Consider the following 17,625-nt stretch of genomic DNA (forward strand, 5'->3'; position numbering starts at 1 on the left):
TAAACATGAGAGATGAAAGTGTATGCATGAAAGCTGTACAAACTATTATTCTACTTGCATCATACTTGGAAGTGACAAACTGCAGCTACAAGTGGAGGGACTGTTTGCACTTCATGTTAAGCATGTCAAAGTTAGGTAATTAGTCAAAGCTAATCATCCAAGTTATATATCTATGATTAATAAGAGCTAGGATGCTCTAGAGGGAGATTCAGCATCTAGGGAAGGGGGAATGACTCAGTCTCTAGCAGTACCCTTGGCCCTCCATTGACTAGAGCAGGAGAAACTTATGCTAGATGCTCCACAGCTGAAGGTAGGGAAGGGCAATCTTCCCCAAAGCGCTCTGCAAATGAACATGTCTGCTTTAAAAGCATTTTAGACAAGTGGAAAATTTCTGAGCTGCGAGAAGAGCGTAACTAGTTTACAATACGCTACCCTTGCGTTATAAGAGGCAGCTTCTTTTCATGCATGTAACAACAGCACATTACTGTTAAAGAAAATGCCCTCTCCCTTCTCCAATATACCTTCAGCAAAAGATGACCAGGTTTTGTCTTATCCATTTCCCAGAGGCTGGCAAGCAAAATCTAACCTGTATGCTAATATCACTAAGCATTTTCTCATTGCTGGTGACTGAGCAACCCCAGAAAGCTGGTTACTGGTCACTCAGCCACAGATAACGGATGTGAAAGCCATACAGGAGGTTGCTAGTCTTTAAGCCATTCTTCTAAATGCTGTGCTTATTTGAGGAAAAAAATCCCACCGCATCAGGTTGCTGCTGAAGACACTCACCCTTGGAGGTGTGGGATTAACTGCCCAATTGTGATCTCCTGTGCCACCTTCTGGTACAGGTCATGGCTATTGAGCACCATTGATTCCAGGATCGCTAGCGACCGTTGCAAGATAGAGATGTCCGAGGCAAATTTGTTCACATAGCTTGCTATCTACAGATTTAAACATTTGGAGAATTCACATCTTGTTATGAGAACAAGGAAAGAGAGGAGAGAGAAAACTGTGAACGTGGCACAGAAAGACACTAGAAGAAGTCATCTTGTCCATATCCCAGACATCAGTGAATACCTGAAAGCAATCAGCCAGGCTGGCTGCATATTCCTTCAAAGGGCACAGTGGCACGTTCTTCAGCTGGCATGAATCAGTGTAGATTTATGTCAATATTTATACCAGTAAAATATCGGCTTCAACATTAATTTATTGTGCACATGATAAATTATCATTAAAGAACTGTAAAGTTTATATCTCCGGGTTACAAATTATAACTCAGTTGATAATCAATTATCAGTACAGCTGGTTCTGCAACTCTTTGGAGAGTCAAGGCTCTCTTTCTAGCTAGTCATTTATTTGCTAAGCTTCACTTTTACTGAAAGCCTCCATGAATAAATGGCTCGCTTACTGAAAGCGGGGCTGACCAATGCTTTTTTGCAGCATGGCCATGGCACACACGCTCAGACCTGCTGAACCAACACAGCTGTGCACTAAAATGCAGCAACATGCGCTCTGCTGCATGCTGCCCCTTCTGTGGACCCAGCTTCCCAGAGATAAGCTTGCCTTCTGCAGATGAAAGAAGCAAGAACCGCCTGCATTTCCTCTGAATGCACAGATATCAGCACACTCAAGTAAAACATCACCTGAAGAAGCACAAACACGCCAAAGAAACGTCCTGTGACTGTTATTTTCTCTTTGCAGCTAAGTAACTAACTAGAGTAACTATCTCAACAACACGCGATGCATCCTTCCTAAAGGACTCCAAGTCCATGCCTTTCTTAAGTAGTCATGCTGCAAGCCACCGATGTGATTACACTACTTCTGATCCTGGAAGCTCACTTGGACCTTGGTACTTTTTGCCTCTTGGAGGACGAAAGTCATGCCCTACGCTTCGAAAAGCTGCCAAGCTGACTGCAAAATTCACAGTTAAATATTGGCATGTGGGCAGAGACACTACTTTGCATTTGTGAGATTCTGAATAGTGCCGAAGCAGCAAAACACCTTTTTCCTAACTTTGGTCGGAGACTATGGGGCAAGAGGGACAGATTTCTCTTCTAATCTATTGCACTGCTATTGCTTGTTCTGCTTCTGGCTTTGCATTACCACAATAGGAACATGCTATGCTGAATATAACACGCTGGCTTTACAGAGAAATAAAGAATAAATCATACATGAATGGAAAATAGGAGAGGAGCAACTCAGTTGACCTTTTTCCACTCTGGGCCTTCGAACTCTGCTGCCTGCAAGTCCTGACCACAAAAATATTTACATCAGTACCTCATGCACATTGTGCTGTTCACGGTGATAAGGAGCATCTCAGCAACATCACACTACCCTACCTCTTGATAATAATAATGCAGATGTTTTCTGATGCCCTTTAGCCAGGGCTGCCAGATATCCAGACGTGCCACAATATGGACAGGTTGCATGCACAGAGCAACTCTGCACTGCTCACACAATAAGCCAAACACTCTGGATGCCTCACAGTTACCAGGCACGCATGTGCTGTGCAGTAGGAATGCAGTAGGTCTAGCATGTGCCACAGATCATCAGACTACTGTCACCATCCTCTTTAGGAGCGCTAACATGTACGAATCATGCTTTGTGCAGCAGCTCCTTCCCTTGATTTTAAGTGCCAATGTAAACGCTTCACTTGGATATAACATATTCCTACCAGCAGCCTGAACTAGTGTAACAATACAGATCACTGAGGCCTCAAATCAAGGAAAGGCTGCGTTAGACAGATTTATTCATCTGATCCTGGACCATAATACTTTTTTTAATCATAAACAGAACCCAAAGGCATAACTGAAGCTGGTTTGCATGTTTAAAGAGCTATGGAATATCATACTGAATATACACACAAAGCACCTAGCGGATAACTTACATATCAAGCCATGTATATTCATAATCACCTTGCTGAAGCATGGAGTCTGACCTGAAATAACAGGCTTGTCTATCCCTGTAAATAAGGCATGGCATTTCCAGAGGGAGTAAAATTGGATTAAAAAAAATTCTATTATCATAAAGCTCTGAATTTGGAAAAAAAAAATCCTTCTTGAAAATAAACAAGAACCAATAGGAGCCCAAATGTGTCATTTGCTGTTCTCTGGGGAACTCTGCTTACTGAGCACCATGCACAGAGTGGGCTTTCAAGACTCAAAAGTAATCCTGCCCACATTTATCAGAAATTTTGATGAAGAAAAGTGATGCAAACTCACAAAAATAAAACCACTGGCCCCTCAGAAAACTTCATTGCTTGCACCTTTTCATGAAAACCTGTCACACTGCTTGTCCCATTAAGGCTAAATCCTTTGCTCAGCAAAACACTTGTAACTTTAAGCATCTGCACTGGGACATACAGGGCCATATACAATCAAGGTAGCTGGGTGCTTAACTTCCCATCAGTTTTAAGGGAAATAAAAGCTGGAATGCCTTTACCATTCTGGCCTCAGTGCTGTGCTGAAACAGGACCTGTAAGGAAAACCTCTAGAAAAGCAAACCAGGTCTTCTAAGCTCTCTTCCTGTTTCAGCATCACCCAGTGCAGTAAAAAAAATTCAAAAGTGGAAAAAAAATTTTTAGAAAACAGTGAAAGAAACAGATTTGGTTTTTTTGAACGATGTTATGTTCATTAGTCATTGACCTGAAACATTTGTGTCATGTTGCATTTTGTAAAGGTACAGAAAAATTTGATGCAGTGTCGCTCTCTGTGAAGTCCTATTGCATAGTAAACTTTTCAGGTGTGTCTTATTTTCAAGTGAGGAACTAGAGTTGCAGTTTACTACAAAAAAAACAAGTGACAGCTTTGAGAGATTTTTCCCTGCTGCCACCCCCTTTTCCTGTACAGCAAATTTTAGAAGGCAGAGTAAACAATTCATCAAGGCTAACAGGCTGCATCACGCAGTTATGAAACCGCAATTACGTAAATAATCCTAAGAGATATTTTTAAATGTCTCAACCAATGCTACAAACCTTTATTTTGTTTGTCCTCCTGTAAAAACTAAGGATAAGAGTATCAAAATTGTGTATAGTATTTTGAAACCTGATTACCACCACATTTTCTAAGAACTGGCCATCCAAAGCCTTTAGGCAATCATGAAAGCTCAGCCTAAACAAACCTCATTTTCAGAAGAAAAAGGTCTTGGCAGAATCTTGCATATCATAAGAAAGTTTTTCAAATGATGATACTTTCCCCTAAGATAATGAACAAAGCTCTACTTGAAGGTGTTACTTTTATTCGCAGCAGTTGGAATGGCAGTCTTTATGCACCCAAGGTACTGAAGAAGGCCTACATCCAACACCATCTGGCTGGTCATCAGGAGCAGGCAGAGGCTCCCTTGAGGCCTCCTCCAGCCTCTACCTTTTTAGTTAGAAAATAATTTGTTCAAGGGGGAAAAAAAACCACCACCAAAGTCTAATCCCGCCCCACTCCAGTTCGGCTGCCATTTAACCTTATTAAAGAAAACCTCTAGGGCAGAAGCACTTCCAGCAGGACTGTGGAGCTCCCCTTCAACTAGCAGACACTTATCCAGCCTGTCAACCACTTGAATTAGCCCACTGGCATCCCCAAATAGGCCGGCAAAAGGCCACGGTGAGAGCACCAAGAGAGCGCAAAGCCGCAGATTCGTACCAGAGATACACAGTCCAAAGGTCCTTTACGACTTTCTATTAGGTTTGCCTCTTGCCTGCACAAAGCCCCAGCAAAGGCACTTGCTGTTCCACCTTCCCAAATGTCTGGCATTGGACACACGCCTGTACCTTTTTCCTGTATTTTTTGTCATTTTTCCTCCTCCTGTTTCTTTTCTGCTCTAACACTCTTTCCTGTTCTTCCTCTTGATCTGTTTCTCATCCACTACTTACTTTTTTTAAACTTTAAACTTTCCAAGAAAAAAAAAAAACTCATGAAGTATCTGAGTAAGTTTTTTTTTTTTTTTTTAATTAGGTCACTGCCCAGGAAAATACATGGAAACATCGGCAACAGAAAACAATAGATATATGCCAATATTAGGGGTGCACACAACACATGCTTCTGTAGTTGCTTTAAAACACACAGGCAATGGATGCTGGCAGGGTTGGACAAAGATATCTTTGAGTCCCCCAAGTAGATTGATTTCAACTAATTTTTGAAAATATCTTAATACACTTGTTAATAGACTCTCTTAGCAAATAAGGTAGTCTGTGATTGACCTTGTATCTCATGAAGTCAGTCAAAAAACAAGTGTATTTCTTTGCCATGGAAATATAAAAATAGATAACAATAATTTCTTTTGTTAACCTTAAAGGATAGGTAGATTTATTAAGTGAAACAGTTTAAAACTTTGACTTCCTGTTTCTTAGCCCTTCTTTCATTATCTACCCTACCAGTCTTAAAAGCAGGACACTGGCACTTTCACAACCAAAACCTCAGGTAAAGAACTGGGTAGAAGTCATTGCCAAAGGAGGCTGCAGAGGCCAAAAACATGAACCAGCCTTGAGAGAACTTGGAAGAGATCATCTGGCACATACGGTTTATTATGCCTTTTTCCTAAATCTCTGCTACCAGCCACTGTTGGAAACAGCATACGGCACTAGCTGATCCTGTCATCTGATCCAAGGCTGCTCCACACATAACTTAGTTATAAGTTGTACTAATTGTTCTCATAAATAACACGTTTAATGATCAAAATCGAAATTTAAAATCTAATTCTCTTTCCATAGTTGTTTCTTCTTTCACTTGTGACAAAAGTAGATCTGCTCTTTCATTTGCTGGTAGCAATTTTCTAACCAAATTTACATTAAAAAAATCTCACTTTGACACATTTTGTTAAAAAGAGGAAAGACTTTTCCACAGGATATACTAATCCTATTATTGTTCCTCCTATCATTGTTAACCTAAGTGCACTTTAACACAAGATAAATTCTGACGTTAATCTGGTTTAAAAACTCTTTGTAAAGAGACTTTTAAAAAGCAAAATAAAACCCCCCTCTTTGATTTCAACCTGCTCGTATTTAAGATGACAAGAAATAAAAAGGGTTAAACGACTCAAAATAAAAACTTTACTCTCGAGTCTGTTATACCTCTGCGTTTAAAGAATGCTTCTGTGTAATAAGTTTCTGTGTTTGCGTATTTGCCTACGTGTGTGAAAAGAAAAAAAAAAAAAAAAGTGTCGCAAATTATGGAAAATTCTGTTTTGTACCACAGACCTTAGTTGCAAGAATTCAGGGAGCCAGAGTTCAATTTAGTAAAACTCAGTAGATTTCAGATTAATAATTTCAATTTGTAAACTCACTCATTTCTCTTCCTCCCATACTGCCAGAGGAAACATTTCAGTGGTGTTTTTGTTTCAAGAAATATGATATTACTTATTCGAGCTTACATTAAATCAAAATATTCATTTTTGCTTTAAATTGCATTGTATCTGCACAAGGAGGTTACATGATAATTTAGCAAGCAACTTCTCACGTAATAAGCCTAATTCAGGATTGATCCCATTTTACTCCCATTGATTACAGCAGAAGTTGGGCCAGACGCTGCAATTAAAAATATTTATAAATATTTTTTAAACCCACTTCTGTGTACCTTTTCTGAGTAAAATAACGTACCTGGGGGGGAGGGGTGGGAGAAGATACTCACCTCAAAAATTTAAAAACGTGGAAGCAAACCAATATAAAACACAGCGTTGATTACAAATTTACCTTTTTAATGAATGCCACAGAGAATGTATCCCACGATACAATCCCATGATCCATCAGCTCAACAAATGCAGTCAGTGTAAAGGACAACATATCTCCAAAGCTGCAAGAGACAGGAGTCGTGACAACAGTTACCAGCAATGCAGCAGGGCAACGACTCAGGGAATAAAGCAGCAGGAAGCTCTTAGAAAGGCAGGACAACAAAGCCAAATATTGACTGAGAGGCAGCAGCAGAGCAACAGAGCCATGCAATGGTCTCCAAAATAATTTAGCATGGACATCAAGAACAGTCATCTGAAAGAAAGCAATTTTGTAAGAGAATTAATCCCCAGGAGAACGCTTCATGCAATACTCAAGAAAATCAGATACTCCAAAATCAACTTCTCTGTTTAATTCAGTTTTTTAGAACTGACAGAAGAAAATAAATGAGCTTTTTCTTAACTTACAGAAATGCTCCTATTTGAACTTCATCTTGTTTTGGTACCTCTGTATCAAGCAGGTTAGTATAAAAGTAAGTGGATTGTTTGTTCCTTCTCTTACGAGGAAGCAACTATATTTTAAGAATGGACCAGAAGAGAGAGATTTCAGATTGAGCACTGATTTTCTAATATTTAATGCTTCAATTTAAATTTCTTTTAAACGAAAGGAGATATATATCCAGGTTATCTGTCTGCAACCACATCAAGCAGGCTGCAAACAAAGTCCCAGCAGTTTAACCACGACTGCAGCTCAGATTGCTTTGGGTTTGCAGGTCACTGCACTGCACAGCTACCCGAAAAGTTGAGATTCGGTGCATCTTCTTATTAGGTCAACTATATTCAAAACAGGTTTAAATTCAACATAAAGAATATGGTCTAAACTAGCTGCACAGGAATTTTTAATGTTAAATCTGTTTTCAAACGTTAGTTTAATTTCTATATATAGTCATGGTACTGAACAGTCAGCAACCATAATGATTTCAATGGAGCTATTCAATGAGGTAACTACTCAATAGAAGCAGCAGTGCACAGAGCCCTAAATGAAGCAGCATATTACTTTTAAGGGCATGCCAAAATGCCTGTAAGGTACTCCGCTGCTAAGCCATTAACAAGCATAAGGATGCAGTCATTCTAAACAGCACAAATAGTCCCACTGATTTTAATGCAACATCTTACATAATTAAAACTAAACTTAAAAAGCTCTGCCAGATTGGAAGTATAATGCTCAGTATGTTGAAAAACTGAGTCTAACACTATAACCATGGTTAAAATAATTGTGACTGGTAAACCTTTTTGGGTGATTTGACCCCCTACAATCCTGCATCAGCCCAACACAAATAAAAGAAAGTCCGCTCAAATGAGAAGCATTTACTGTGTGGTACAGAGGAAAGAGGCAGAAAATCAGTTTCCGTGTAGCTGTTCCAGGAGTCATTGTTTACTGGATTTGATTTCATCTACCATTAAGAAGGCACCTCACCATCAAAAAAAACCCATGAGGCCCCTTCATTTAAGGCAGCTCATCTTCATCGAGACTCAGTAGAAGCCCTCCACTAAAATGAAACTTGCTATTCTTGGTATTTGGCAGGAGGGGTGGGGGGGGGGGGGCACAGGAAGAGGGAGGAGGAGGGAAATCTCACCTACCGTAAGTAAGCGTGTCTCCAGTATCTTTGATCATTTATGACAAAACAGAAAGATTATGCCAAATAGCAAACAAGAAAAACACAAGGTCTTAAAAGAAATCCACTGTAGTTCTACTAGGAATATATTGTTCAGCGCATACATGATCTGGAAGTTTTGTTTTGTTTTATGTTTGTACTGTAAATTTGGAGAATTGAATCAGATTTTTACATGTCATCATGGGCATTCCAAATGCCCAGGATTTCATAACAAGAAGACAGGGACACTCTGTAGGAAATATATTAGCTGCACTCCTCTCACTCTCCCCAAGTCATTTCTTTCAAATGCAATGGTGATTTACAAATAACCAAAGAAAGAACGCCCCTAATAAAAGTTTTTTTCTAAAAACTTGTACAGAATTCTCATGTTTCTTCATGCAAGAATATTCCATGAATGTGCAGAATTCTGTTGTTTTATGAAGCTAGACCAGATCAGATCCAAAGGAAAAAAAAAAAAACTACTAAGAGATAGGTCATATGGACTGACAAGGAGATAAAGATGTCTCTCCTAGCATTCACTTATCTCTGCCAGATTATTTTATGTGTTGTTTTAAAATTCACTCAATTAGCCTGTATTTACTACATAAATGCTCTTCTATAAACTAACTGTAACTGAAAGCTAATCCCAGTTAACCATGAGTACAGATTAGAGGCATTACTTAAACTATATGAAACCTGCAGTCATTCTCCTCCAGAGCAGAAGTGGCCTTAATTCAGTTTAGTTTAACTCCTTTACATTCAACAGCCTCATTTGTTCTTCTCAGCAAAACAACTGATCAAACCACTCATTAACCCAGTCTCCTCCACACCTTAGTAGGGGAAAATGGGTTAACAGGGTTGGTATCAATGTATAAACCTGTTTTTAGTACCTAAAACAATGGTAGAACTGTTTGGGATTCCAGAAGGTGAAAGTGCTTCTCAGCTCAAAATTATCAAGCTGCCCCAGCAGGTGTCACTCCTGCACTCTTTCAAGGAATCAGTGTGAAGAGGTGCTACGCTGAGACTAATCAAGCAGAAAGAAATACTTCAACTCCATATATTGTGTAACAACTTATATGCATATATATAATATATGCACACACACACATATATGTATATTCATTTATATATGCATATTCATATATATACACACACACACTCTCAAGTGTATATTCAACGGTACTGCAAAAGTCAAAAGCCAGGCTTACAGGATAAGCATTAGGAATAGCACAGTTAGAGAGGATGAAAGCAATCTCCAGGGTAACTAGCAAGATAAGGATTAATGTATCTGTGGGAAGGAGAGGTGATTTTTTTTTTTTAAACACATGGTGATAGGTAGCAATAGAATTATACTTCCAAGCATTTCATTTTAATGCACACACGCACAGACGCACTTATACCATTAAGAGTGGCAGGCAGACTATTTACTAGAAATTTCAGAGGAATCAAAGTTTGTTCATAAAAGTAATAATCTTAGAAAATAAGCGATAAGTGCTGTTTGTCTCAAAACCTCAGCGAGTAAGTATTTTAGTCATATTAAAAGTCTGAAAAATGATGGGGCCTCTTTCTGCACAGAATCTTTTTAGATTAATCCACAGCACGGGGCACGACAGTTCTGTAAATATCAAACCCTGGTAGCTCTTGCAAAATGACTTGATGGTAATTCCTGATGAAGGTGCTTTTTAATGTGTGACATCGCAGCAAGAGGAAAAAAATCATCAAAAAGATGCACTGTGTAATTGCAATTTCATATCTCACTAACACTGACATCTTAATGATTTATGGTGTCAAGCAAGCTAGTCCCAGAGGCCATCCTGAACGCTGTTCAGGGCTCTGGCTCGTAAGCAGGGACATCCTACGCTGGGACAGCTGATGAAGTTACCACTCTCTGCTGTGCAGCTCCCTCCTCTAACCACTGTCACGGGGACGGCTGAGCTGATCGTGAAGCACCCTCCTGACCACAGCAGCTTACAGGAAAAGCCTCAGGACCAGCTTCACGCTCAATGGAAAGCTGCAGACCGAAACCTCATCAGCTCTCCCGCCGTCAACACCCAGGTTCTGATCCAAGACTTGAGCATCTGAAGCCTTCAGCAGTGAAGAGCATCATTTGTGTTTAACATCTATTTTATCTTCAAATTTTATGGAAAGATAATGTCAAAGCCTGTTAGTTTATGTTCCTCAGAATTTACTGCGTTCTTACCTTAGGAAACTAGGAAGAAAGAAAAACAAACATACATTTTGATACTAGTTTTCTCTCTAAAAATAAAAATGAATATGCATGTTTTTATAGTATTCATGGGTTCCTGAACACCATGCCTGCCCCTCACCTGCCTTTGTAGCATCATTTCTACATGCAGAAAACTTTTTTGTCATGTATGGTATTTAATCCTCCAGATGTATGTATAAAACCATGGCTGATGTTCTGAGAGGTGCCTAAAGTAATTTGGTTTTCTTATCAAAATAGATTAAAATTAATGGGACTTGAGTACCCAAATCCCCAAGATATTTTTAAAAAAAATCTCAATCCATGTTTACACACATACTGAAATGAACACTGTATTGCTGCTGAGGTAAAATGACACGATAGAATAAGATCAAGCTGTTCAAATGATTCTTTAAATTAAGCAAATTAGTTAGGCTCAGCTGCCATTAGGTCACAAAAGCCGCAATAGGAACTTTTCAAAGCTTAGTGGGCTTATATTGTTTTATGTTATACATGATAAAATTTGCAGAGAGAAACTGGAAATTAATAACTTGCTTGTCTCTCATGGCCACAACACAGCTACCAGCTCATTAAGACCAGATGCCAAAGCAAATACAGCCTCTCAGACAATTTTGCATAGGCAAAAATAGAGCCAAAGCTACCGATCTCTAATTGTGCAGAGGGAAGGCAGCAAAGAAATAACTCTAACTGGGGAGGAGGCAACAAGAGTGTTGCAGCACACAACTAAACGTAGGAGTTAAGGAAGCAAGCAGTTAGCTTCAAGCCTTAACTTCATTCAGCGACCGTGCTCACAGCGTAATACTAGGTAGCTGAAAGGCCCTGACATCATTCAGGTTAACACACGGAGTAAGTACAGCTTTTAAGTTAGAAACAGAGGTGGTACAAGGATAAATGGCCACAAATACATTTGAACAGGGGAGAAGAATATATCTCATCAGAGGACAAGAGCTCTGGAAGAGCCATGGGGGCTAACTAAGAACCTAACTAAGGCTAAGAGGAAGTCCGACGATGCAGCAGGATGCTATGCAAGCGCAAACAGCATTCAGTACCTCTTTTATTGCTACAGCTTTTTCATTGCTTCTACACTGCTTTGCTTTTCATATAACCTTCCTAAGGTGGAGGGTAGGGCACTATCAAATCAAACAAGGAACAATTCAAACTTGCTCAGCTACTTACTCCGCACAGCTGAAAATGACTGAACAATCTGCAAGGTAGCTGCCCCCATTTTTCTGGATGATTACAGAAAATGCATTTAACTGCTGTACTGCAACTGATACAGATGATTTTTTGCATTCTGCCAAGCACCACTGAAATATTCTTTTGTGGTCCAGTTTCACTATGCCCATCACAAGAGATCAGCCCGACTGATCCTAAACCACCGGCATTCCAAGCACCCAAAATAGCTCTGTATCCCTGCATTACAGCTTCTCTATGCTTGAAAATTAATTCCAGTTAAAATAGGCTGTGAATTTAAAACAGCACAGTAACTATTCTTGAATAAATCAAGATGTAGAGACTCTTATTATGGAGTATGACTTAATCCACTTTGAGGTACGTTAAGCATTTGTCTACAAGGGGAAGGAGCCCAGAGGAGCTATTATGCACTGGTTCTTCACGAAGATGTGATCAGAATTACTTTTTCTCTTATTCCCCATCCTTTAAATTCATATTTTTGCTCGCTTCATGGTAATTTTCCTGAGTAGACAAGCCTTTAAAAGACTAGGAATAACCACCTACACAGGAAAAACCCCAAACGCACTCTCCAATCAGTGTAGTTTGACTACAATTCAGTACTGCAATACAAAGGTCAGCTGATATAGCTGTTCCACATGGAAACATTTTTCATGTATTTTTTTGAATCCAAGTGTTAGCCAACGTGTTTTGAAAATAAAATGGGAACCAATAAGACTGAAAGGACATAGGGGAAAAAGAAAGTCACATTTTAGAAAAAGAATTTCCTTCAGCTGAGAAAGCTATTAGACAAGCCTTCTCTATGAAAGTCAGGTTTTAATTAAGTCAGCTTCCCTAGGCTAGCATGTGCAAGCTACCAGAAATAAAATGAAATACTGACACATTATGAAATAATGTTCCATTCTGTAAGTCTAAAGTGACTTTAAAAAAAAAAAAAACAACAATAACAACAACAAAGCATTTGGTTTCTCTAAAGTAACCAGTCATGAAGACAGGAAGCAGAGGCTGCTCAGGTCAGGGATTTGCAATCTCACCTTTTAAAAACTTTAATTTTGTTTCATTTGTTATATCGAATTCTAAATTTATTTTTATTGTTCTTGTTTCATTGGACCTTTTCCTATTAATACAGTGGTGAAACATAACTTACAAAAAATAGCTAGGGCTTTAGATAACTACAGTCATGCAGCATTAACGTATCCACTTCATCTTCAAAATGAATGAACAGACCAGGTTCTAGTACTATTGGTTTCATGCCCAGACAAATGGCTCTAGCATCTCTCCTAGTACAAGGAGCAAACTCAAGAATTTGTGATGCTGTAATTATATCATTTCACATGCTACTGATGGAAATCTTAATATTGAAGTGTGCACCCTCCTGCAAATTGAAGCTTACACTGGTTGTCCAATGTTAGAATAGACTTCGGTCATGTACACTTTATTTTCTACTGTATCCACTGATATGCTGTACCTACGTCTATCTGTAAAATTCTTCTTAAAGTGGGTAGGGTCTTCCTTCTACGAGTAAGCAGGACTACTGTGCAAAAAATCAATTCTGATCAATATTACCAGCTCCTAAACCCAGGGAGACCTCTCTTGAGAAACTGTTCAGAGCAATCACATAATTTAATGTGGAGAAGCCTAAGGGAGAAAAGAATTTGGAAACAGAGCAGACTACAACTGAGGGAGTACAAGCACTTCCACAAATGCAGCAGCACGTACTTTCACATCAGTGAAGGGAAAAAAAAAAAAAAAGAACATCTAAATGCATGGGAGGTATCTTGTCTTAGGCAGGGGTGATGCTGCCAAGGATTCTGAAAGCCTCATGACATTTTAAACATTTTCCTCAGAATCTAAACTTTTCTATTAAGCAGCAAGTTAATTTGTGTTAGGTTGAGAAAGGGAATGGAGAGGAAGGATTTAAGCTCCCTGCCAAATTTATTCTTACTGTTTTACTTTATTTATTAGGCAATGATTTAATGATAAATGTTTCAGAACTTTGCTTACAGTAGCTTTGTGAAAACATGATTTAGCATGCGTTTGGATGGGGAGCTGCATTTCCTGCATGCTAAACCACATCAAGCCCTCAGAGCGACAGATGCATGGTTAATTGATTAATTATTCTTTTGCTCCTTTGGTTTTTAGCTATACTTGACATCTCAAATTTGCAAGCCAATAAAGAGACTAGAATACCTCTTGGAGTCCCAATTTAGCAAAGCCTATGAAGCGTGTGCTTAACTTCAAGCACACAGAAGAGTCTCATTCAAAACCATCGGGGCAACAAGCACGCTTCAGAACTTTCTGCCACAAGACCTTACACTACATTACAGTTTTCCTTTATGCAGTTATTAAAAACAATTAGCATTACTTGGGACCAGCAAATAGTAAGAATTCAAATTGGCATGACGACTCTTACTGTTATCCCAGTAACATCAACAATTAAAATTGCCTATAGTCAATCATGTAAGCCAAGAGAGATTGAAGGAGAGGGGAAGGTGGGGAAGGCAGGGAAATGATTTGCTTGCTCAAGTTGGTAAAAAGTCTTATTTAGGAAGTATTAGAAGCCCCTGCAACAGCTACAGAAATGAAGCACACATTCCACAAGCAAAGCAAAAAAGGCTCCATTAGAAATTTTCAACAAGTATCAAAGAGCAGGAAACAGAGATTGAAGATTGGCTGAATGAATATGCACAAATGTATTTACACATAAAGATTAGCACAAGGGCCTGAACTCGGTCATGCAAAAAGAAGAGTAAGCGTACAAGGTGATGATCCAATCAGGTTCTTACCAGGGCTTCATTATCTTCTGCAATTTCTGATATCGTCTGCAAAATTTAAAAACTTCCACGTGAGGAGAAACATTTTAAAACATCTGTACTCACTATTTACCTATGCATATCTACACATACATACACACACACATACATACATTATAGATATATATACACACACACACACACACACACACACACCCCCACACACACACCACACCATTTTTGATTCACAAAATTCAACTACAGACATACAATAAAGGGCAGTAAGTTACTAACAATTTTCTCTGAAGGGAAACAGTTCAGTTCTGGTATAAGAAAGCACCTCTGAAATTAATCTCAAATATTTGTTGTTTTAACTTCTGTTAAGAAAAAAGCAGCAGAAGACAGACAGATAGAGGGAAAAAAACCATCAAATACAGACTTCTCTAAAACCTGTTTCTCTTCATCATTAGGAGTGCCTAGGCACCTAAATTACTAAATACTTGCATAAAAGTAGTCTTTGTTAAAAAAATTGAAAAAGAATAAAAAAAGGTTTGCACATTAAGCATTTTCTGTCCCGTTGCTATGACATGCAGTCAGTCAATTGTCTGACAAAATCCTTTCTTTGGTTCCAGTCTCCATCACTAATACTCATGTCCGAGATGTCAGCACAGCTGAGAGTTGTTGTGTAGCTGTGACCAGCACAGACTGAAATCCTGACCTTTTGAAGACAGTGACAAGTTTTCCATTGACTTCAAAGAGGGCTAAAAGAATTTCACCCTGGCTTTTTAACCATAATGTTGCCTTTACTGAACAGCTCAAAACCATCTTGCAGCAGCTCCCTGACACATAACTCCAGTACAGCCTAGTCTTCTTCCAGTAAAATGTGTGAACTCATCCCCTAGCTCTGCTGCTCTTCAATTCACACACCTATGGACATGCCTAGACCCAAGGGCTGAATCAACACACTTGAGAAAGATAACGAACAACCAGCTGTAAAAAAGGTACTTATCGATTCAGAATTAAGAGGCCAAGCCACATACCTAACTGTCAGTGTGATGCTGTTAACAATTTTAGTAACTTCCAATACACATGGTTCCTAGTTGTGGGAATAAGTTTAATGTACCACAGCCATGGAGCTTTTTTGTATTTAGACTTACCTTCTTTTTCCAGAGATATGCAGTACTGCGCATCGTCATCAGTGAACCAGAGGCTACAGCATCACATTACTATGCTTAGGAGATGGGAAGACAAATACTAAGGGCCGGGGGGGGAATAAGAGCATTTGAAAGCTGTAGTCCACTGATCATTATTTGCAAACATCCTCCCACTAATAACCAGCTCCAGAACTGCTAATTATGCTACTAAGCAAGCTGAAATGAAGAGACTGAATGATGGCAATGGCATCCAAGATCAATAAGTAACTTTTTTAAAATTTCACTTAAACTTAGGGGGCAAAAAATCTCACTCCCCTACTTAACCTCTTTGGTGTCTCCTAAATCTGTGTGTTTCACAGGTGTCTCTGGCTGCACCTTCACACTGGGCAAACGACCGTCCCAAAGGAAAACAAGGAGGTCCCTCTTTCCCCCCCTCCTTTCTTCCCCAATTCTCCCCTTTGCACTTGCTGTTGTGCTGTTCAATCCACAACAGCTCCAGACCTCCAACCTCTCCAATAGCTGATCCAAGCCTAACCTCAGAATTCCCAAACATCAATGGTTAGATGAGTTGGTTTTTTGTTTTGGGGGTTTTTTTTGGTACAGCAATAACTCCTCCTACCTTGCAATTTCCATGCGGTTTCTGCAAAAGTGATGTTGTACTTTCTACATAGACTGCGTGATGCTGTTGCTACTCTATTTCATTTCAAATTGATTTAAAGTGCATCTTCTTCCAGGCCCAACATACATGACTTACAGATGTAACACACGAGTTATGTATTTCCTTTGCCACATGGTCTCCTATTTCAACCACCGAGAGGTGCTTCAGAGGGAGGAATGCAAAGTGAACACCCCTCTTGAGATTCCCGCTCCATCAAAAAAGATTGGTATTTTTGCAGGGCTTTCAGTAGAGATATGTTTAGATCTGTTTTGAAACTGGTAAAATCCCTGGCCAGTCTTATCTGCTAAGGGAACAGCTCTCTGCTTCACAACCTCTGCAAACAACGTCCCACGTGTTACACCTCTTCCTACAGCTTGACAATTCCTTCTTTCCAGTGGAAAGCCTCCCTCATGGAAAGTCACCGCTGTCAGACAGGGCAAAGGGGGGATCTCTTCAGTAGGAAGGACCAGCCTCAGGGACGGCAGCTTTGAGCTGGCCTCTATATCCATCAGGGAGACAAAACAAAGAGGGACAGTGATTTGAAATCATTCATTGCCAGCTGTGCGCTGAAACATTAATGCCTGAATATAATGATCAGACAGGTCTATCCTAGCACAGGATGGACTTCAGCCTAGCTGCAATTAGAAAAGTGACAAGATTTTTTCACTGAATTTTGCAGCTTTGTTTTCTGCTACCCCAGCTATCTAGATACCCAGCAGTAACAAGGAAACCAAAAGGATCCCAATGCATCAGAGAGCCTTGAGAAGGGGAGAAAATTACCCTCAATGTGGCTTTTAGAAGCCAGAAAGTTCAAAGCATTTGTCACAGTAGGAGATCCCAACTTGTCCCTCCAGTGCTTCTACCAAAAGAGTGCTCCTTGCTGCTATATTGCAATAAGATATACAATAGCAAATGGGTTTTGTCATCTCCCAATAAATGTGCATGGATCCAAAAAACAACCTCTTGCAAAACGTGCCAGCAATACTTATAGCATCTTTCTGATTCCATCTTTCAAAACAGCTGCTTTTCATTCAGGTACGGGTTTCAGCTAAGTAGCAAGTAAACTGGAAACTGGTGCTGTGTCCGACTAACATCAAAGAGAAACAACAGAGTGGTGTTTGCATACTAACGGCATTTCAAAGGGCAGGCTCAGTTTTGCCGGAGATTTCTCACAACAGGCTATAAATAGGTGTATTTTTCCCATGGCTGAACCCAGGGATTAAAGAGCAACTACCTGAGTTTCAGAACAAAGCATTTAGGTAGTAACCTCCCAAGCATTTACAGGGCTCTTAACCATCTTGAGTTACCTGATAACTACTTAACTCAAGGTCACAAAATATCC

At 39.5% G+C, this 17,625-nt stretch overlaps 1 protein-coding gene across 13 annotated transcripts in view; it reads right to left on the bottom strand.

Annotated features, from left to right (window-relative positions):
* The window catches only part of ELMO1 (engulfment and cell motility 1), a 328,408-nt gene that overhangs the window by 195,638 nt on the left and 115,145 nt on the right, over positions 1-17,625 (bottom strand). For all 13 annotated transcript variants that reach the window (XM_009679671.2, XM_068935901.1, XM_068935900.1 and 10 more), the window contains 3 exons: positions 14,505-14,540; positions 6,674-6,773; positions 787-938 (listed from right to left, as the gene is read on the bottom strand). In XM_009679671.2, coding sequence (XP_009677966.1) covers positions 787-938; positions 6,674-6,773; positions 14,505-14,540 — 288 coding nt within the window. The remainder of the gene's footprint in view (positions 1-786; positions 939-6,673; positions 6,774-14,504; positions 14,541-17,625) is intronic.

This window comes from Struthio camelus, chromosome 2, assembly GCF_040807025.1.
Source record: "Struthio camelus isolate bStrCam1 chromosome 2, bStrCam1.hap1, whole genome shotgun sequence".
Lineage (NCBI taxonomy): Eukaryota > Metazoa > Chordata > Aves > Struthioniformes > Struthionidae > Struthio > Struthio camelus.